This window comes from Diceros bicornis, chromosome 6, assembly GCF_020826845.1.
Source record: "Diceros bicornis minor isolate mBicDic1 chromosome 6, mDicBic1.mat.cur, whole genome shotgun sequence".
NCBI lineage: Eukaryota > Metazoa > Chordata > Mammalia > Perissodactyla > Rhinocerotidae > Diceros > Diceros bicornis.
In genome coordinates this window covers 23,258,465-23,281,074 of record NC_080745.1, presented here as the reverse complement: position 1 = coordinate 23,281,074, position 22,610 = coordinate 23,258,465, and the positions used below count along the sequence as shown (strand labels likewise).

General features: G+C 41.4%; 1 protein-coding gene across 1 annotated transcript in view; it reads right to left on the bottom strand.

The window, feature by feature from the left end:
- Positions 1 to 22,610, bottom strand: part of PCNX2 (pecanex 2) — a 295,490-nt gene that overhangs the window by 43,969 nt on the left and 228,911 nt on the right. The window contains exons 24-25 of the mRNA XM_058543013.1: positions 17,428 to 17,486; positions 14,039 to 14,254 (exon numbers count right to left, since the gene is read on the bottom strand). Of these exons, the coding sequence (XP_058398996.1) occupies positions 14,039 to 14,254; positions 17,428 to 17,486 (275 nt within the window). The remainder of the gene's footprint in view (positions 1 to 14,038; positions 14,255 to 17,427; positions 17,487 to 22,610) is intronic.

The following is a 22,610-nucleotide window of genomic DNA, read 5'->3' as shown; positions in this document are numbered from 1 at the left end:
CTGACTGAATGAATGAACAAATGAAAGAATTCTTATCCAGATCACTGTATGCACAGGCAACAGATACCCTATTGAGAAAATACACAGCAGGTGCAACATACTCTATTGCATTACATATGGAGGCAGATAAAGAAAGGCCATGTTCAGACTAAGCCTCTCTACAGAACCCGTGAATGAGATGACCATAATAGATCAGAGATGGAAAACTACAACCTTCAAATAATAATGTACACACAGAACTGTTAGGATAACAGTCTATGAAATAGGAGTCAAGATCAAGAAGGAGAAAGCAAGCAGGTTGTATAACATAAAGTAAAACAGTGAAGGGCTGATCCCAGACCTTATGATTCCATTTGTCTTTCACCAAGACCTCACTGCTTTGGGTCTTAGCTGAAAGTATTCTTTTTCAAACATTTCAAGGGTCTCTTAGCTTATTCTGCAATATAAAACTTATTCCCTATGGTAACAATGTATAGAAATACATAGGTGAATTATAAGCAATGAGTAATTCAGACCACATGTTCTGGGGCATCCAGAGTGAGTAATAACCACTGTGTCCTAACTGATTGGCTCACTGGGACCCTAGGACTGTAGGCACTAGACTCCAGGTGTGGGCGATGTCTCCTCCCACCAAAATGGCGCCCTAACAACACTGGCTTGCTGCAAGTTAATAAAATAATTTAGGAAGAAACTCTCTTCCAATGAAAGAAGTTCCAGCATTTATCACATTGGGCAGAATGTCAGTTTTTGTTTTTTGTTTTTTAATTAAACCAAACAAACTGGAAGGAGTGTTTGTGTCTGTGTGTGTCTGTGTGTGTGAGTGTGAGTGCACACATGTGTGTGTCTATGTGTACACAAGATGATACAGAGTTTAGATTTCTACCATCGAGTGAAATGAGTCTCACACCACACACTGGGAGAAGCACTCATGCATTTCTACGTTGATGAAAGGACAGTTGAGGAAACGTGGCCATGAAGGACAGCTAGGCTTGATAGAAACATTGCAACTGTCAACTGTTGAAACACTCAGTTCAAGTGGGTCTCGGTACCTTCCCTTAGGAACAAAAGACTCATACTCATCACACTGTAAAAGAATGTGAAAATAACGAAACTCAATCATTTCTGCAAATGCACTAATTTTGCTGTTCAAATACAAATCAAGGCTCATATTCTTCTCAGAGAGGCTCACAAGGTTTAGAGTATATTCCCTCCAAAGGGAACACTGAAGGTCAACTGCCCCCACACGTGACCTTTCATGCCACTGGTGGAGATGAATAATGAGCTGGCTGACTGTCTCTGCCTGGTGTTTCCATTGAAACTGACTCTTGGCATCTTTTATGTTGCTGTGTTCTCACAGTCTAAGTCAGTAGGACATAGAAGACATTCGATAAATATTTTTAAAATTAATTTTAAGAGTATCTTGTGGTCTTTTAGTTCTAATAGTTGAGAATGCCTAATTAAAGCTGTGGGAATTTAGTGTTTGAACTGAAAATGTATCTAGTAGATCCCAGACGTCTTGCCGCATAGGATATGTATCAATTTCCTGGGTATGGCCAAAATGCGGGGCCGCCACTGCTGCTGCGACTGGCAGCCCTCTCCTGACCAGCTGATCCTTTCTGCCTCCCTTTTCTTGTTTCCAAAGCAGCAAGCACTGTCCTCATTTAAGCGCTGTTTGCCACATCTACCAGTGACAGGCTGGGCCTGGCTTATTTATTCACACTTAATTCCAAAAAGGAATGAAGTCAATCTAAAAAGGCACACAAAGTACAAAAGCAAATGATAAAATTTACAGGAAAATGTAGACAAGAAAAACATGATGAAGCCAGAATAATGTCAAGAGACCCTCACTGTGTTCTGTGATGCTCTCTATATTTATTAAAGGTGGGCCACAGATCTCACTTGGGCTTTCTGCCAATGTAGAAAGAGAACATGAATAGTTTCTTGTGTCCTTAAGACAAAAACAAAATAATTGCTTGGAAGGATCATAGCTATTTCTGGCAAAGACAACAGAGAGACGACATCCCCAGGACCCTCATAAAGAGAACATTGTGCAATATGGTGAATATCATCCTTGATAGCATTTCACAGCAAGTACAAACACAAGGTTCGCCAAGCTGTTCTAATACGGCCAAAGTGCAATGAAGAAAAAGCATTTCTTTAGGTGGCCCAAACAATTCAGCCTTAGGTACATGGCTCTCCAGAGATCTGGTATCACCCAAGGGCAGATTTTAGAGACTTTTGAGGACTGGGAGAACTTCATACCTTTCAGGAAATCCTTGATATGGATCATTCCTCTCCACCTAGTTTTGACAATTATCATGTATCGAGCAGCAGTGAATGTTAATGTGTTCTCTCTGACAAGCACAGGAGTGTAGACATTCTGTGTGGCTGGTTCGTGTAGGCACTCCTGCTGTAACGGTCAGCCAGGTAGAGTGGCAGGAGGTAGAGCTGATATGCTCTTGGGAAAGTTGGGAAGCCAAAGGAGAATGGTTGTCTGAATAGAAGGTCCAGCAACCAAAAAGCAACCAAAAGTGTCCCCGCCTCCCATTCCAAACAACCCCATGAGGGAGGCTCCTTCCTGGCTAGAAGCCTGGGCCAGATGACAGGATCCCTGAAGGGAGAGCGGAGATCAGGATAGGCCACTGGAGTCGGATGGCATGGGAACCTGACTCCTAGGGAGACATTTGAACTTAATTCTGGAGGTGACAGGCAGCCAATGGGGATTTTTAAGTCCCAAGGAAACATAAGGAAAGTTGCAATTAAGAAAGATTCCCCAGCAGTGTTGGGGAAGTAAAGAGGAGAGACTAGTGATGGAAAAATCAGCCACCCACAGCCCCATGTCAGGTGAACAGTGATGGGGAATGGAACCAGGGCGTTTACCAAGAGGTCAGAGGAAACGATGGAGACACTGGGTCATTATGTGATGGGGACTTCAAAGGGACACATTAAAAACAGTCCCCTGCAGCAGAAAGGCTGCACTGAAAGAAACTGTCAGCTTGCTTTACAACCTTGCAGCAAGAACATGCATATTTAAGCTTAAATGCACGTTTTAAAGATTGGGCCTCCTGGCCCTCCAATCTTCCTCCTTATCTGATACCAGTATTTTGAGAAATAAATGATCAGTTGTCTCAAAGAATCTGACTAATTGGACTTTACAGAAAACCCTAAATATCATCATTATCACATTTACTGTTATCTACTAATCATATTTTAAATATCTTTACTGGAGATTTATTTGAGCTGAGTTTTAAAATAGTCACTGATTTTATGAGCCCAGTGTGCTAGGCACTCAGCTTGTGACATGACTAAGGTCACAGAGCAGAACTAAAACAAGCTATAGGATTGGCCTGTTCAGACACTGAATGAGTTTAGTTCTTTATTATTTTAGTGGGCAATTTATCCCCCAGTCCCAATTTCCAGTCCTTCAGCAGAACTGGACTCATACATCTTTTAACTATCACACTGAGAATCTAGGAGACCTCCTGGTGACCTCATTGCTCAGCATATGTAACAGACTAGCCAGTGAGCAGTGGAGGAAGAAGACAAAAACATATTAGAATAACTTATAACAGGTTTGATTTTGTGGGCATAGTGGAGATTTTTATTATAACAATTTTATATTCCAAAGAGCCTCAATTTGCTTTAAGATCTGTCCATATGAATAAAATTTTTCCTAAGACCTGTTTGGCAAGCTAGATTTTAAATGTAGCGTGTAATACCTTTAAAAGAAAAAGCATAGATTTTTCTCAGATAATTTTTATTTCAAAACATCATCTATTTTTGCTATGATGCGACTTACCAAATTAAAAAGTGATTTCTCAGATAGCATCTCATTTAATGCACATGTCAATCTGGTTATGCATATGTAATTTCTCTTTTTATAAATAAGGACACTGAGTCTCAAAAGCAACTTGTCCAGTGGAAGAGTGTGGTCCGTTGAATTTAAAATCAGTATTTTTCTTTTATCACACACTGTCTAATGAGGCTTGACAAATGACAAGCAAAAGCTTCCTGAATTTACTTTATTCTACCAACCCATAGGGGAAAATGAAATGAACCAAGTTGCTTAGTTCACAAGGCAACTTATATTGGTCAGCTTTGAAGCATAAGTATAAGAAATGTGAAATATATAATCATTATCTCTGTGAATGATATGGTTTTCCCCCACTTCTGCCCCATTTATAGATGAGAAAAGCAATGCACTCAACTTTACTCAGAAGAGTTGGGTACTTTCTAATTCATATTTAATTCAAAGTTGTATTATCTTTCTTTTCTCCCACAAACTTACTTCTGAGTGTTGAATGTTAAAATATGCAAACTCTGTTAATGTTCCACAGGAAAGCCCCTTTTCTTCCCAGACTTGCTAACTAGACAAGTACGGCTTTGTCTCTCTCACTAACAGGTCACATAACTTAAAATAAAGAAAACCACGTATTTAGGAATTCTGAAACTAGTATTTTATGGGTAAAGTTTGGAACCAAGGGATTTAACAGATACCCAAGTTATGTAGACATAAGAACTAAGGACTCACTAATGACCTAAATGTCGCCATAGAGAAGAGAGAATTCTAGATAGTTCCAAGATTAGTGGAAGAGCTGTGGCTCTGCATGGATTAGCCAGTTAGGATAAAGGTTTGGCTTGGATTAGCTTTAGATAAGATTAGGTTACACAGATATTTTTTAAATGTCCCCATAGGCCACTGATTATGGGGTATTAGCCAAACTCTGAGATGGCTGATAACATTTCACACAGACAGGAACATAAATCCTATTTTTTGATATTTTCCAGACCCAATGGTCATGTGTAGCTACCTCCTGATAACCGTGCCTTTGCATTCCATGTTCAGTCTCCAAGAGACATCCAGGTTTCAGAGTTGCTAAGGCAGAAGCTAATTCAAGAAACTGAGCTGCTAAAAGTGGTGCTGCCATATTAACATTTAGGAGCACATTCAGGTAAAACTTGTATTTTTGAGTTTCAACAGCCAAATAGATTGTTTAAAAAAATGGTTACTCATTCTTTTCTTTCATACTCTCTCCTTATTTATTCTTTCTACTTCCCTCACTCCCTTCCCTCCATTCCTCCCTCCCTCCCGCCCTTCCTTTCTTCCTTCCTTCCTCCCTCTTTTCTTCCCCCTCCCTTCCCTCTCTTCCTCCCTCCCTCTCTTCCTTCTTCCCTTCCCTCTATCCTTCCTTCCCTCCTCCCTCCCCTCAAAGGCAGTGGGGTCTACTACAAAGGTCATGGACTCGGAAGTCAGCCACATCTTGGTGTTTACCCCTCCTCCATCACTGGTGACTGTGAAGCCTTGAGCACCTTACTGAACCCACTTACCAGATATCCTCACGTCTAAAATAGAGAAAATAACACCTACTTACTTCATAGAGTTATTATAAGGAATATTCTGGTAATATAAGTAAAGTGCTTAGGATGGTACCTGGCATATAACCGGTGCTTAGGAAACTACAGACTGTCTCTACTTTCTCACTCAACCAATATTTACAGGGCATCCTACCAAGAGCCACGCAATGTGCTGGGAGAGGGACATGAACAAGGCAAGGAGTCTCAGTCTTGGAGTGTCTCACAGTCTAATAGAGCCTGGTTGACTCAGCTTCTCATAGCCTGCAGGAATAAAGAACGGAATATATAAACTGCAAGAACACTGATGATAAAGAGGCTTTGCTTTTCAAATTATTACTTATTATTTTGTTATCAAGAAACATTGATCACCCACACACCTGGCATCATGGATAACATCCTAATCTCAAGGATTAATGATTTACACATACAAACATGTGTAAACCTAAAACAAAACATAGCTTTTATCACAACTTTGTTTTGAATAAAAGGACAAAGTAATCTATATTGGTTACGTGTTCTTGTTTGAACTAGTATATGAGCAAAAACCGGAAATATTTTGATCACACGGGAATGCAGAAAATATATACAAATGCAGTATCATTCATTGCAAGGAAGTACTAAGAAATGAATAAAGTAAGAGAGAAAAATGTAGTTAAACAAATAACAGAAAAGGTAAACGTCCACATAACACCATGCATTTCTGATTTCATTTTTCTTGAGCTTTCCAAAAATCCACTTTATCAAATGACTTTTTTATATTTCCTAAGACCTCCCCTAAGAAGATTTCTGGAAAACAGATCTTGATGTGATAAAAATGTAACAGTCCTATACTAATGAGGATAATGAAAGCTGCATGCATATCCACACGTATAACTAAATTTCATTACAGCAGCCTCAAAACTTTCCATGCATGTGACCCAGCCTTAGTTGATAGGATCTGCTTCATCATCCCAAGAGAGAATGTTGCTTTCCTGCAGTTCAAGTCATTTGCCATGGGAAGCCCAGGACTCCCTGCAGTCTAATTTCCATACTGTTCTATAAATCACATTTTCTGACCCCACTTAACCACAGACTCCTAGCCACAGACTCTTGAAATCCTTTTGCTGTGCCCTCTGGAACTCATAATCTATTACTCCTCTTGTCATTAGTGCTCTACTGGAAATTTGCCTCTCTCTGTTCCTCTGCATCTCTCCCAAGTGGGGCTGATGGCTCTCACACACTCCTCTCACCACTGGGTCTGTAAAGGATGGAAGATAACCTCTTGTTTCTCACTGATGCTTTCATGACATTCTCTCACCATCCCCCCCAGCACTATCCTCTCTGGTTGCCATCTTCTTCGGCCCCTCTGGGTCACTCCCAGTCCTTCCATGAAGATTTTGGCTCTGGTTCACTATCACTCTCCAACATACCTCCTGCCATCATTCTTGGGATTTCAGTATCCACAGAGAGGCTCCTTCCAATATCCTGGCGCCCAGCCTCCAGCCCTCCAATGATCTCATCTTCCATTCAACCTCAGCCACTCATTTCCATAGTCATAACCCTAGACTGCTTAACCCCAAAACTGTTTCCCCTCTATAAATACTGGTTTCAAACATTCTACTCTCCTGCAACCACTTCTTATCTTTCCAGCTTATTTCCTCTAATATTTCCACTTCAACAATCCTTGTACCCTTCCCAGATCCAGGAGGTCCTACCACCAGGTCCTGTTTCCCACATCTCTCATGCCCTCACTTCCCTCCTTTCTCAACTTACATTCCATGGCAAGGCATTATAATCATTATCGCCCCCTCGCATACATTGTCAGTTCCCTTGTCCTTGTCTTACTTCACGATACTCATTTGGCTCAATCCCAACCCTGATTCACTCCAACTCTGCCCTTCCATACCTGCACCCATGAAGCTGAATGTGGCTTAGATAAAAACACGAGCAATCTTAACAGGTCTTCCTTTAAAATCATGATCACTAACCTCAAGGAAGCTCTTCACGATGTCCAACTATATTTCCCCACTCCACTCTATCCCATTCTCATGCCTTCTCTCTAACACCCACCCGCTACCTGCATGTGTGCTGTATGTTCTCCTTGATGAACTACCATGGATTCCACCCTTCCAGCCCTTCAGATTCCATCACTTTCCATCATAGCAAGCCCTTCTCTTCCCTTTGCCTGAAATTCCTCCACTCTGCTTCATCACTATGGTAGTGCTTCTGATGCCTAGTCCTCTCCCCAGCCCATGGACTAATAATGTTTAGGCATGTCGACCTTCCCTGTTGCAGCACTGTATCAGCAGGAAGTCAGCAGCTGCTCAACTTCCCCCCTTGACGCCAGCTGTGGTATCAAGCACTGGGATAACCACCAACAGCACCTACTCCCTAGGAAGGAATTATACTCAAACTCCAGCAGGGAAAAGAAGTTCAACTTTCCCCCAACTGCATCATATGGTGGAACCATTTCATATCTGCTGAACTGATGGACCATCAGCGCTGGAAAGAAACTTAGAAATCACACCAAGGCTCTGATGAAGAAATCGAGGCCTCGAGAGGCCAAGTCCTATGTGATGCTCTGTTGAATATGTTGAATATCCTGATTTAAAGTGGGTTTTCCTTTTTTTGCTACTAGAAAAATGATATGGGGCTTTTGAAAGGCTGTGCAAGTGACTGAAGGCATTATACTCCAGTTATTTAGTGTTTAATAAACTAAATAAACACTATGATACAAACTTCAAACAAATACCTGAAGGGAGGAGTGAAGGAAGAAGGTAAAATGATCACGTAGAAAGAGAAGTTCTGGTTAAGGATAGAGAGTCATGTGGTTTGCCTAGTTCAACTAGTAACTAGCCATGAGCCTGGGGAAAGTGTTCATCTCCTTGGGCCTTGCTTTTCCCATTAGTTAAATGTGAGGAAGTGATGGGATTACGGCCTTCCTGAGGGTACACGTCACCTTCATAGGTGAATGTTCCCTCCTTAGCTCAGAGTTCACATGTATCTCATAAAGACTCCCTCCAATGCCTCTTTCTTTTTGCTCATATTCTTGGTTCTTCACCTCTTCAGACAGTATTTTCAAGTTGCCTGGCTCCTCTTTGCAGCATTGTGACTTCTCATTCATTTTTCTCTTCTAATAGAAATAATCTAACCCAACAGCCTGGGTCATCTAGACAACTAAAGGAGAACAGAAACGGATTGAACAGACAATCAACTCTCACTTTTCCATTTTCCTGTGTCCACCTACTTGAATGATGGTTAAGTGGGACTTAAAATCCAACAGATTCCATTTCTTTTGAAAAGCCTTGAACTTGGTGCCCCTCACACTGTTGGCCTTCTGAAGTGCATTATCTGTTACTTTGACTTAGATTTAAAGCCAATGATTGAACTGTCAACTCTTGAATGGTTTCCTTAAAGGCTGCCTGGTTAGGTAGATGCAAGTAATACTCATAAACCCAAGAGCAGCAGGGGCACTACAATCTTGTTTCCTTACATTAACAAGAAAAGAATCTATTTCTATTCTGGGTTGCATGAGCCAAAAGGAGTAGAAGAGAAAAACGTGGCTTCCTTATTTGCATTCTTGATTTGAATTTGCATCAATCATTTGATACAGTACCAGCCAATAGAAATAGGATGTCCCATGGACCTTGATCAATTTTCTGGGCTACCCAGGATCTATGTTTGGAAAATTACCCACTGTGCCAGAGACTGGCAAATTGTTCATCAAATCTTTCTACTTTTTTTCCTGGGTACTCACCTAGACAACATTTCCCAGCTTCTCTTCTAGTTAGGTCAATTGTGGACATCAGAATGTAAGAGCAAATGATGTAGCCCAGGTTCAGGCCTGGCCCATAACAATCTTCTATGCATTTCTCTACTCTCTGCCAGCTTGATTATAAAAGCCAGGGTGACCTCAAAAGCAATGAGCTAGGGAATAGGCAGAGCTTCCATTAGCCAGGACCCCTGGTAGTGTGGAATGGAACCATCCTCTACCCCTACTGCCTCCTCTCACCAACTGTTCTCTACGTGAGTACAAGATAAACATTTATTGAGTCAGTCATGAGATTTGGGACTTAACTATTATAGCAGCTAGCATGACTTCAACCAGTGTACCCATATTATGAGTCTCACCTCCCACTACAGCAACTGAAAAGTTAGACACTCTCTTTCCCAGACTGCTTTGCATCTATAGCACGTGCATGTGATCTCAGCTTTATTCATCAGATGCATCCACACCAGATGCTGACTAATGAGCCGGTGACACAAAGAAGCAGGGCTCATGTGGAACACATTCTGGATGGGAGATGGCCTCAGGGGCTCTTCATCCAGTTTCCAGGGTAGCAGTAGTAGCAGCAGCATCCAGTATCCAGGGTCCCGGTGTCAATGACGTGAGGCCAGTGCCTGGGCCCACCAGCCGAGATGTGACATCTTCACAGGATCACCCCTGTGGTGTGATTTTAGACCTGGCTCTTGTCTGATAGCCAACAAGCCTGCTTCTCCAGCCTTCTCAGCAAGTTTGTGTCCTGTTCAGTATCTTCCAATAAACCCTTCTCCCGCTTAAGTTAGCTAGCTGATTTTTGTCACTTGTAACCAAGAGTTGCTATTGATATAAATGCATCCCTTTTGGTGAGAGAGACAGGTGGACTTCCTTGCTCCCTTGGGGAGCCTCAGGGAGGTTGCCTTCCTCTGGGGTGTATTATTCACTTCCTGAGAGTCAGTCTGTGCTGTGAGCAGCTTGGGTTTCCACTGATGGCTTCAGTCCGCTCCAGGAGGGAGAACCAATGCATCTGTATTTTGACTGCCCCAGGTTGTGCTGAAGTAGTTTCAATCTGACCAAAATCAAGCCTGCTATTTGGGAAAATAGGGAATTGGAAAGAAAAGTGAAATGCTGAAGAAATATTTTTTAAAAAATACCCAAGGAGGAAAAAGAAAACAAGAGCTTCCCTGGGAATACTGTACTATATGGTACAAAGAGATATAAAACACAACGCTCAATTTAGGTCAACTGGATTCTTCCTGTAACAAAAGCATAATTTAGATTTTCTCAAGCTATATGCTCTCTTAATAGCACCGTGTTCCAAACTACAGCAGAACTAGGTCAAAGAAAATGTATTGTACAAGAGCAGGGGGATATTGGGCAGGTTAACCGGCATTTTTTTCTCAAGAGTCATTATTGTGCTTTAGCCACCATTAACAGCCAGGTTACATTTCTCCTGTGGTTGGCAGAAGGAAGGAAAATCACCTCAGGAGGCCCTCCTGGGCGGTTTCACCTTAACACAACCACTGCCTCTATCTTGTGCCCAACTGACCACATCTACCTCAATTCCGAGCCTCCTTCCAAATGTCACCTGATGCAGTTTCTGGAGTCTGGTATGCTGTTATAACACTGGCCCCCAGTGAACCATGCAGTGTGACAGGGCCCCTTTCCTACCACTTGAATCTGAGCTGTCCTTGGGAATGGCTTTGGCCAATGGAATGTGGCAGGAGTGACATGGTGCCTGTCCTAAAAGCTGGGCTATAAGAGGCCTTGCAGTGTCTGCGTTCACCCTTTTGGAGCCCCAAGACCACCCGGCTAGGAAGATGCCTCATCCAGCCCACTGGAGTCTGAGCAGCATCTGGAGGACAGCCACAGGGCCAAGGTTGGTAGCCAGTCCCGAAGTGGTCCCTTGAACCTTCCTGCCTGGCTCATCTGCTGGCTGAATGCAGCTGCACGAGTAACCTGAGGTGAGAGTGGCAGAAGAACTACAGACAACCCACACAAGAGTGAAAATACATCCTTGTTGTCTGAACCATTAAGTTTTGTAGCAGTTGGTTATGCCCCCAAAAATAATTGATATGAGGTGAGACCAAAACAACTAAATGTGGTATATTAAGATGTGATGAGGAGCTGGCAGACAGACAAAGTACTATAAACTTCTAAAACCTAATTAACTTTGAACCCTTTAAACTCAAACATCAGTTAAGTTTGCTAAAGAAGCTGTAAGCTGGGGCCAGCCCTGTGGCCTAGTGGTTAAATTCAGCATCCTCTGCTTTGGCGGCCCAGGTTCATTTCCTGGGCGTGGACCTACACCACTTGTCTGCAGCCATGCTGTGGTGGTGACCCACATGCAGAATAGAAGAAGATTGGCACAGATGTTAGCTCAGGATGAATCTTCCTCAGCAAAAAAAAAAAAAAGAAGAAGAAGAAGAAGAAGAAGCTGTAAGCTGAAAAAAACTGTGATGGAAACTAGAACTCAGATTCAACAAAGCTAACTTTTAAAGTTCTTCCTTTGAAATCCAGGAAAATTCCAGGAACAAGTGAAGCTCTCAGAATAGATGATTCTGATGCATTATTGCACCAGAGACACTTAATTTCCACCACCTCTTGTGGCATTTTCTGGCATTTGTGCAAAATTTCAGAGAAACTCTGCTTCTCTGATTCTCCTGTAGAATCTAATCACTACTCCCTCAGCCCAAAAACCTTTTCCAAACCAAGCTCCCTAAATTACATTCCTAAAATGCATAGAATACACACTTAAATCATAGACCCCATCACTCTAGAAAAAAATCTTTTGTACAAATTTATTTATGAATATTAATAAGAGGAATGGATATTCACAAAACTTATGCTTAGAAATTTTCATCCAAAGAACCAAAAGACTTGGTCCTCTGTGGGTAATGGTGTTCAAGATGTGAAATAATGGCAATTTGTTCTTGGCTAAAAGGTGTCCTTTTGTCACTCTGAGGTTATGGATGGCTATGACCTGGCTCCTACTTGTCTTTCTAGCATTGTCTGTGACCCCTTCCTCACAAACCACTTGAAAACCACATCTGGCTACTTGGTGACTCTGTGTTATCACACCAGCCATCCCCTTCTCTCCTGCAGCCTCTCCTCTGTCGAGCCAACCCAGACCTCAGTCTGATTCCAGTGCCCCTGCTCTGGTCCCCACGGCGCCCTGTGCACAGCGCTGCAATAATACTTATCTCTCTAGGCGGTAATTGCTCATTACGTGTCTGTCTTCTACGTGAGGCTCCAAGCTCCTGAAGGTGAGGGCCTACACTTCTGTATTCACAGCACCTAGTCCAGTGCTTGACATATAATTAGTGCTGAATAAACGTCTCCCGAATGAATATAAGACTCAGATGTCCAATTAGCTGTTCGATATATTCACTTGGATGAATCAAGGGCATTTTAAAACGAAAATATCCAAAACGGAGTTCTTGATTACATCCTCAAACCCAAAAGTCCTGCTCCTCTTCTAGGCTCCCCAGTTTCAGTAAAGGTGCCTCTGTCCACCCAGCACCCAACCTAGAAACTGCGGAGCATGCTGAGCGCCCCGAGCTCCCCTCATCCCCACCATCCAGTCCTGCTCTTTCCACCTCCAAATCTCCCAGCACTTCTCTCTCTCCACCACCCTCTCCTTCTTGGGTGACCACAAAACATTCCTAAATGGTCTCCCTGTTTCTGCTTTTCTCCCCTCTAGTACACTCTCCACACAGCTACTAGAACAATCTCTTAAACTGCCACTTAGGTCAGTCATTCCCCTTTCTAGAACCCCTACACAGCTCCCCATTATGCACAGAATAAAATGCAGCCCCCTTGCCCTGGCTGTGAGGCCCTGCATGACCCAGCATCCCGTCTCTTCTTGTCTTGTGCCACGTGCCACCAGTGTGCTAGTTAGCTCTAGTCACATCAGTCCTCTCAGGCTCCAGGAATGCTCCAAGGTGCCTCAGATTCATCCTTTTAGTACCTATCATCTCCTGGCCTGCAACATTCTTCTTCCTGTTCTCCTCTTCTAGAGGCCTTCCCTGACGATCCCATCTAATGTAGCACCTCCTCATGTTCACCCTCTGCACTGGTTTCAGTCACAGAACTACATTTACGTCCTTCATAGCACCTTCCCCAAGCTGTAATTAGTTTGCTCATTTGATGACTTGTTTATTTTTCACGTCTCCCACTGAAGGTCAATATCCTGAGGGTAAAACTCAAGGCCCCGTGCCCATTGCATCTCCAGCATTAGAACATTGCCTGGCACAGAGGAGGTGTTAGAAAAACACATATTGAATGAAGGAATAAACAAAGAATACAGACGAAGGGAACATGAGTACATCTATCATGCTAATCCCTGCACGCTCCACCACACAACTCCAGCATGTGATTAATGGGAAAACTGGGGTCACACTTTCAAGATTTAGACTGACTCAGTAACCACAAAGTGATAAGCATTCAGTATGCCTTCATATACATGATCTCATTTAAAGCACACAACTTTATGCGGCAGCCATTCTTCCTATTATTCTCATTTTACAGATGAAAAGAAAAGCTCAGAGACACTAAATGACTTGCCCACAACAGACCACAACACCTGGAACCCATAGAACCAGGTTCTGTTTTAGGTCTGGCTGACTCCACTTGGAGCCCACCCATGTTCCACGACCTCCCGTTGCTTCTGAGTTTTTCCCAGAAGGACTGAAACCAAAGTTCTGACTTGCTTTTCCAAAGGTTTACATCAGACTATATGTTTTACTTTATTATTCCCTCAGATGACTGGGGTCTATTTATATCAGAATACATGGAGATAGGCAGTTGTAGCAGGCTCCCTAATTCTCATTCAATAGGACAGGCATCAATTCTTCCTCTTTAATGGTGACTTCTTATTGAAAGCTTTGCATGATAACTCAAACGACCGACTTTCAACAACTTTCACGATGAAGAGAGTCTTACCTCGGAATTCCAATCCTCGGAGTTGAAAGGTGACAAGACCATTGCCAATTTCAATCAGGTGAACAAAAGCATTGAGGTAATCTGAAGCCAAAATAAAGCAATCGCCAGAGCTGTAGTTACCCCACCGACCAAGAACTAAGTCTCCACAGAGGGACTCCTGGAGGGCCCTTGTCAAGTGCTCATAAAAGATGGAATTGAGATTGTTGTCATCATTCCCTAAAGACAGAACAAGAAACACGCTCAGTGAATGTTTATTCCCTATGTACTCAGACCAGGAAACAGTGAGTTGTCATTTGATTAAAGGTAAACCAGTCTTTTCAGATACTTTGCCAATTGAGTGGATTTTGTGATACCCTCCTCTTTTTTCCTTCTATACTCTTTCTGGGCAATCTCATCTCCACAAATGGACTGAACACTGTCTAAATGCAGATGACTTACAAATTCCTATCTCCAGCTGACTTCTCTTGTCTGAGCTCTAGACCTGTATACCTACTTGTCTACTTAACATCTTCTCTTGCACATCTCAAATGCTCTTCACCTTCAACATGCCCAAGCTGGGTCCCCCCTTCTGGTCCCCATCTCAGTCAGCCATAACCTAGGGATCCTTGTTCCCACTCCTTCATATCTAAGCCTTTCAATTTTACTTTCTTCAAATATTTTTTGCATCTTTCTCCTTTTTCTCTATTTCCATTATCCCTACCCTATTCCAACCTACCTTATTTCTCAAGTCACATGACTCACCTATGTATCTTCACTGGGACCTCCTATCTAGTCTATTATTCTCTACACCAAAGTCAGAATGAGCTTTTCAAATTGGAGAGTTGAACACGCTACCCAGGACCCCCTACCCCCACTATTCAAAGCCCTTAGTGGTTTCTCGATGCTCTTAAGATAGTGAGAAGACTTCTTAACATTGCCTATAATAGGATCCCATATAATCTATCATTCACAGGTATGAGCTAGGACGGTTCTGAGCAAACTCAGGATATATGGTCACACAAGAGGCACTGTGTGACCCGCTCTCTCCATCAATCTCCATCCTTACCTCACACTAACTCCCCTCTTCCAGCTCCCTTATGCTCAGCAACACAGAACTTCTTTCAGTTGAGTGACTCACATGCCCCTTCCCACCCTGGGCCTTTGTAGATACTGATCTTTTTGCCTGGGTTGCTCTTCTATTCCTCTGTGGCTTATTAACTCTACTATTCTTCAGACCTCAGCTCAATCACCACTTTAGGGAAGCCTTCACTGACCACTTTGCTGGGCCAAATTCCCTACTATAGGCTTCCCAGCGTGTGATCCTCTGCTGGGAAGCATTTGTCACAGTTGGAATTTGACTTTTGTTTTTTGTGTGTATATGTGTCTATAGGTATTTGAGCAACATCTGATTTCCTCCAATGCACCATAAAGCGAAGGAAGACAGAACTATGTCAGAATTTGCTTATCTTTGTTTCCCACTAGTGGCAGAATTCCTAAGCAGGAACTAACTAAATATCTGTTGAATAATAGATAACACCATAGATCATACAGCTTCTTTAAGAGAAATTTTGTTTTTAAAAACATACTTGTCAAGTAACTCTAGGGATTTTTTTGAAGTCAAAGTCATTGAGGCATAATTTACAAACAAGAAACAGCATCAATTTTTATATATATATAGCTATAATATAAACAATTATTGCAAATATTATGTTATACACAAATATATATTTTTATACATTATATATTATAAATACATAGATATAAATTATTATATTATATATAGATGCCATTTATTATTTTCAAATTATATATGTATATGAAACAGACTTCCTGAGAAATCTATAAGATAACACTATCAAATTATGAATATCCTTGCTGGGCATTCATAAGAGTCAAAAGCTGAATTGAAATTAGTGCATTTATAACATAATTATGATTAATGGAAAGAAATAAACTGTTCCATGGGCTGAGTCATGTCATATAGTTTAATAAAGTATCAGTATGCTTAATCTTCTATGCAGAATAAGCCTGTCTGACCTGCCGTTAAATTCATTTTCTAGGATGAATCAGCATGTATCTAATTAGACACTAATTAGAGATTACTTTGGGTCTCTGGCACTTTTAAAGGAAAAGCCTGAATGATAGAATTTACTTTTGTTTAATTGTTCCAACTGTCTGATGTTTAAACAAAACAAAACAATTTAAATCATTAAAAGTGGAGATCTTCTTAGAACACACTGACCACACATCTGCATAATTAGATTAAAATGAGTCAACAATTATGAATAACTAGAGGCACGATGCACTTGTGAATCAGTCCATATGCCTAGTGTCAACGGCTCTGCGATGTCATAGAGTCCCACAGCTGCACATCAGAGATATTTGTAGCCCCCGCCTCGAGTTGTACTGACATAAAGTTCAACAAAAAATAAACCTGTCTCTCCAGGTATTTTCAAATTTCAAATTATGATTTCAAATTAATCATGTATATGCAATTCAAATATAGATAATAAGCATGATGCAATCCTTCCTAGACAAAATTTTTGGCACAGGGGAGACACTGAAGTGGATAAAACTAGAGAACAGTTAAAATTTGCATTCCGATATGAGGTAAAAAGAGGTAGAGTGGTTAAAAATGAGGTAGATTATGGAGGGGGCTGGCCCCATGGTGTAGTGGTTGAGTTTGATGTGCTCCATTTCAGTGGCCTGGGCTCACAGGTTTGGATCCCGGGTGCAGACCTATACCACTTGTCAGCCATATTGTGGCAGTGGCCCACATAGAAAAAAAAAAAAAGAGGAAGATTGGCACAGATGTTAGTTCAGGGCTAATCTTCCTCAAGCAAAACAAGAGGAAGACTGGCAACAGATGTTAGCTCAAGGTGAATCTTTCTCAGCCAAAAAAAAAAAAAAAGAGAGAGAAAGAGAGATTATGGAAAGGAAAAGATAAAATAATTTTTTAGCAGGTAAACCCTTCCACGGCTTAAAGTTGAAAGAAGTTTCTGAAGACTTCTGGATCCTGGATCCTGGAATGGTTGGCTTTTAAGGACAACATACTGCTGATGCTTCTCCAAAGAATTTTTTGCTCAAACACCAATACCAAGGTTTACAGTCTGTATCTGTCATTCATCAGATACAAACTAAATTGTCTTAATTAACAGTCATTCAATGCTGAACAGATACCTAATCAACTCTAATAATGGAGGAATGCATTTCCAAACCAAATCAGGAGGCTCCATCAGTCTACCTGCACAGTTTTATTTTTACAGTCAGCGTATTTACCAATACATGCCTTGTCTCCAAGAGGATTAAAAAGAGTGAGTACTTAATTCCTCTTTTCGGATTGAAGAAATCCATCTATACAACAAAATGAATAAATAGTTTTTAAAAAGAGAAGGAAGATATCTTCTTACCTGGATCCTTTTCAATTTGGACCACCAGTCTTGTGTTGGAATTATCCACACGCCTTGTACTAGAAGGGGCCACAAAAGGGTAAAAGGTCATGATTAGACCCCTACAAGTGAGGGAGTTGGTTTACAGAATCAGCTGTGTGAGCGGGAAATGCAGGGGAGATGGAGCTCACGTACTGGGATGATTGTTCCAGTTGGCAATGCTGCAGGAAGAAAGAGGGGTCTCATGATAAAGAAGGGAGAGAAAGTATAAGAAATACATGGAGAGAAGAGATAACTAGTTCTCAGGATTAGGGAGAATGGCCTTGCGCCTTATATCAATTTGAGCACTGGGTCTGTGAAATAAAAGTAAGCACTTGAAATAAAAACAAGAACTTGAGAGCAGTGCACACATAAGCATCTTTCTTTTCAAATTGATTCCAGAAAATCGTGGTGAGTAGCCAACACCTCCACTACTTGCTTTCAATAGCTGGGTGCGTTCTTACAGGGCATTTTTTAGGTTGCACCACAAGAGTAAAAATAGCTCTCACCAACTTAAGAGAAGATGGATTGTCTGTAACCATGGTAACAAGTGGCCACGAGACCAGTTTTAAACCTCTTCAATTACAACAACTCACCTCAGGTCACAGCTTTTGTAAGCCAGCCAATCCATGGTGGCCCCTCGCTTCTGAACGTCAGCCAGTGATGGACAGACTCATTCCAGACATCTGAGGGGTGACCAATCAACAACAGTCTCCCCAAATAACCGCCTGTGCAGATACCCTCTTACGCCTCTAAAACATCACCAGTCCTTGAACTTCACATGTCTCGACAACCCTTTATAAGTGCGTTAGTCTGCTCTGCTTGGAGAGACTGTGCCTGATGAGCTTTTCTTTTTATTTCAGATATCAATTGGTGGTCTCATCATCTTTCATCCAAAATGAAATATGAAATTGACATCAACCATATGAAGTTGATGATATCCAAGGTTTATGACCTACAAAATGGCAATTTCATATGGTTAAACCTAAGCCATTAAGAAAGGACTTTCACTAGAAATGTATCATTGAACATAGGGTTACATACAAGTTTGAACATAGTGAGGGTCCTACTAGTATTCGCGAAAAAACCGACCTTTAGCTTGCCTGTCCCCTGCCATCGCCATCGCTCTGCCCTTTGCTTTCTATGCTCCGACCACACTGGCCTTCTTTTTCCATGTCTTCAACGTGCCCCAACTTCCTATTCCTGTCACCCTCCCTCCCTTGCATCCTTTACAGATGCTGTGTCCTCTACTAGGAGGACTCCCTTTTCAGTCCCATCCACTTTTCCTCCTGGACTCCGCTCATCCTTCCAGTCTGGCTCAAGCATCACTTCCTCAGGGAAGACTTCCCTGACGCCTACTCTAGGTGAGATTCATGTGCTCTTTCACACCCCGGACCTCTAATTTGGAGCACCAATACTACTAATGATGATGGGAGCTTACACTTATATAGCACTTCCTTGTGTAAGTACTTTACACGTATTAACTCATTATATCCTCACAACTGCCTTCTGAGGTAGGCACTACTACTAGACCCACTCCCACAGAGAAGGAACCTAAGTCACAATGAGATTAAGTCAAGTGCCCAAAGTCACAGAGCTAATCAGTGGTAGAGCCAGGATTTGAACCCAGGTCAGCTTCTCTGGAGTCTTTACTCAGTACACATCATACATTGCTTCATGTAATTAGTTGATGTTATCTACCTCTTACTCCAGACCATGTACCATGAGGGCAAGATTTTGCTCACAACTGGCATGTAGTCGTCACTCAACAGGTATCTATTGAATATATAAATGAATAGTCAAAGATAACGCTGCTTCTGAGGTTTTTTCCTCTCATGATACCTGCTAAGAAAAAAGGAGACTAGCTGCTACAAGATAACATTTAAACATGATCATTGACATACTGAGTATGATTTAATAAGTGATGAGCACTTGTTGGTAATAGTGATTAACAAGAAACCTCAGGGGCCGGCCTGGTGGCATAGTGGTTGGGTTCAGCGCACTCTGCTTCAGCATCCCAGGGTTGGCGTGTTCAGATCCCAGGCATGGACCTACACCACTCGTCAAGCCATGCTGTGGCGGCAACCCACATGCAAAATAGAGGAAGACGGCCACAGATGTTAGCTCAGGACCAGTCTTCCTCAAGCAAAAAAGACAAAGATTGGCAACAGATGTTAGCTCAGGGCCAATCTTCCTCACCAAAAAAAAAAAAGAAAAAAGAAAAGAAAAGAAAAAAGAAACCTCAGAATGTAGACTTCTTTTGTGAATCTGTCTCTTGGGAGTGAGAACAGATAAAAAGATACTTAGATGGAACTGCAATTTGAATAAATGAAAAAAAGTTTGTCTTCAGGAAAAAAAGGGTCTTCACTTTTCCTCGTATGTCTCAGATATTTGAGAACCGTCTAGGCAAGATCCTGTTTGAGCTTTGTGGAACAGACTCTACAGATAGGTTGGAGAGAAGAAACATCCCGCTGCATCTCAAAAAGGCTGTTAACCCCAGCACGCTGTTCTGTTACTGCTTCAGTTTTCCTTCCAAGCACCCTCAGATCAGCTTTGAAAATAAAAGAGCCCAGCGTGGCAGAATATGAAGCAAACAACAAAATTCCTTCTAATGAAGGCCAAAATCCCATGTTGACGTAGTTAGTCCCTAAATGGAATTTTAATTTCACCTTAGGATCTAGGACAAATGAAATTTCAGCAGCAGAATAAACAATTTTTCAAGTGGGATTGAGCCAAAAGAAAGTCATTTACCAAACTCCTTAGGGAATTAAAACACCTTCTAAAACTATGTTAACTGGAAAGCTATCTTTTCAAAAGGCTATAGAACGCAGGGTGCTAAATTCTGACCAGCAATAACTAAACTAAGCTGCCTGTGTACCCCAGGGCCTCTGGCTCTCCACCAGACTCTCTAAGAAGGTGAACTGTCAGCCATACTGGGTAATCTGAGCTTTTCTCCAGTGCTTTCCTCCTGTAAATTTGGTGCTTACTACTCAAAGGTGCTAATTAGCTCAGTAATTGGATTTCTGCCTTACCTGTCCTATTGCATGAACATCAATTCTGTTGCTCAAAGAGAAAACAGGGGCTATATCCACTCCCCAATCTCAGGGGGACTACAGAATGCTGGTACATGTTAAGTGTGCATCTGCACATACTCTTCTTAGCATCTGCCTGGCAAAGTCATTGTGAATTGCTAGGCAATGTTGTCCTGACGACCACAGGCCAAGAGTCTAATAATAGTTCTTTCCAGAGAAGTTGACTTACTCCAAAGCAACCGTCCCTTATGTTAATATGGATAGCAAAGCTAGTTTCCTCCCTTCAAACTTTGCTTTCCCACCTCCTGATGTGTCTCCCTAAGTCAAGAACCTTCCCTCTTATATGGTTTCATCTGAGGAACTTAAATAATTTAAGAGTAATTTCCTTAATTATACTGCTTCAAATTCCCATTTGTCAGCACACACAGACTATTTATGGTAGAAATAGTCCCACTATTTGATGGGGAAGTGTGACTGGCTAGAGTAAGTTTGATGAGTGTCTGTTTGTATGGCAAACCAAGATGGAGTTGTGAATGCATTATACGTCTATTCATGGGGCAGGACAGCCTTAGAGAAATCTTTAATTTTTGCTGCCACTGACAACCATATTAGTTCTCTCAAAGCCAGTGGTGCTCCTCTGGCTACTGGGTCACCATGTGCTTCAGAATGACTTGCCGTAAGAAGAATTTCCCGAGGATACAGTGTTGGACAGCTGGCAGGGTGGGGTCTTCCTGAGGTCAGACTCTCAGGTGACCTCCAGCCTTGCCACCCTCTGGGAGGCCTGGTTTAGTTCTGCTTCCCCGGTACCTTAGGAGGCAGCTGTTTGGAATCCTAAATTAAACGTGGGGGGTCTTTGTCAACGTGGTTACTTCAGATTGAACTGGGCTTTGACTTTCTTTCCATTTGCCCTTCAAGACCATGAAGCACAGCTCAGTTTGATTGTTCCTTCTTCCAGGCTACCAGATGCTCTTGGGGTAAAAATGGGCAAAAGTTCTGGGTGCTTGCCTTCTCCTGGATTTTGGCCTAAATTCTTCAGTGCCTTTAAGGTTTTAAGAAAGTTGTTGGTTTTTTTCTTTATATTTTACCTTAGTTGCCCTCATTAGGGAAGATTGGTCTTAACTACCCACCACGTCATTACTAGGAATTGAACAACTATCTTAGTTAGTAGAAACTATGAAAAGGGGAGGGGATTCTTTTTTAATTGCCTAGTATACAATCAGTGTTTGTCAATATTCCATGCACTCTTGAAAAGGTATATTCCATTTTCTGTAGGTACATGTAAGTATATGTGTTTGTTCTGTAACATATATTAGAGCTACATTATTAATTAGCTATTAGGTCTCTATTCAGGAACCTAACTAATCTACATCCTTACCTAATTTTGGGTCATGTGATAGGTCATAAACTGAAAAAAGTGAATTACATTTCCTACCATGTTTCTACGTCTTATCAAATTTCCTTTTAGTCTCTACTTAATGAATTTTTCTATATGAATTGACATTTATAACATATCTTCATTATGAATTTTCATCTTTACCATTATAAAATGATCTTGATCCTAATGATTTTATCCCCAATTCACCTGTGTTTAATATCAAACCACAACCTCTGCTTTAATTGGTTTGCATTTGCTTAATACTTTCACCCATTCTTTTATTTTCAACTTTTCTGAGTCAACATAAATATCTCACTTGTGTCTTTGCATTTGGTGTCTAAACAGGTACATCTGGTCACATTCATTATGTTATTATCTAATTTGATTGTTTCTTGGATTTTTAAACACATTACACTACGGTCTGATTATAAAATCACAAAGATAATACTACAAAGTTATAAATCATAAGACAATGCCATAAACAACTTTTTCTCCCAAAATTTGAAAACTTAAATGAAATAGGTAATTTCCTATAAAAGTATAACATACTAAAACTAACTTAAGAAGAAAGAAAAGAACAAAATTGATAACTATTAAACAGATGGACTCAGTAGTTAAATAACCACCCACACATAAGAAAATACAAACATCTAACAAGAATGATTTCCCAAAAAAAGAAAGAAAAATAGGTAAAACGAAAAAAAGAGGCAGGGAGAGAGAAGGAGAAAGGAGGGAGAGACAGAGAGAGAAAATACAAA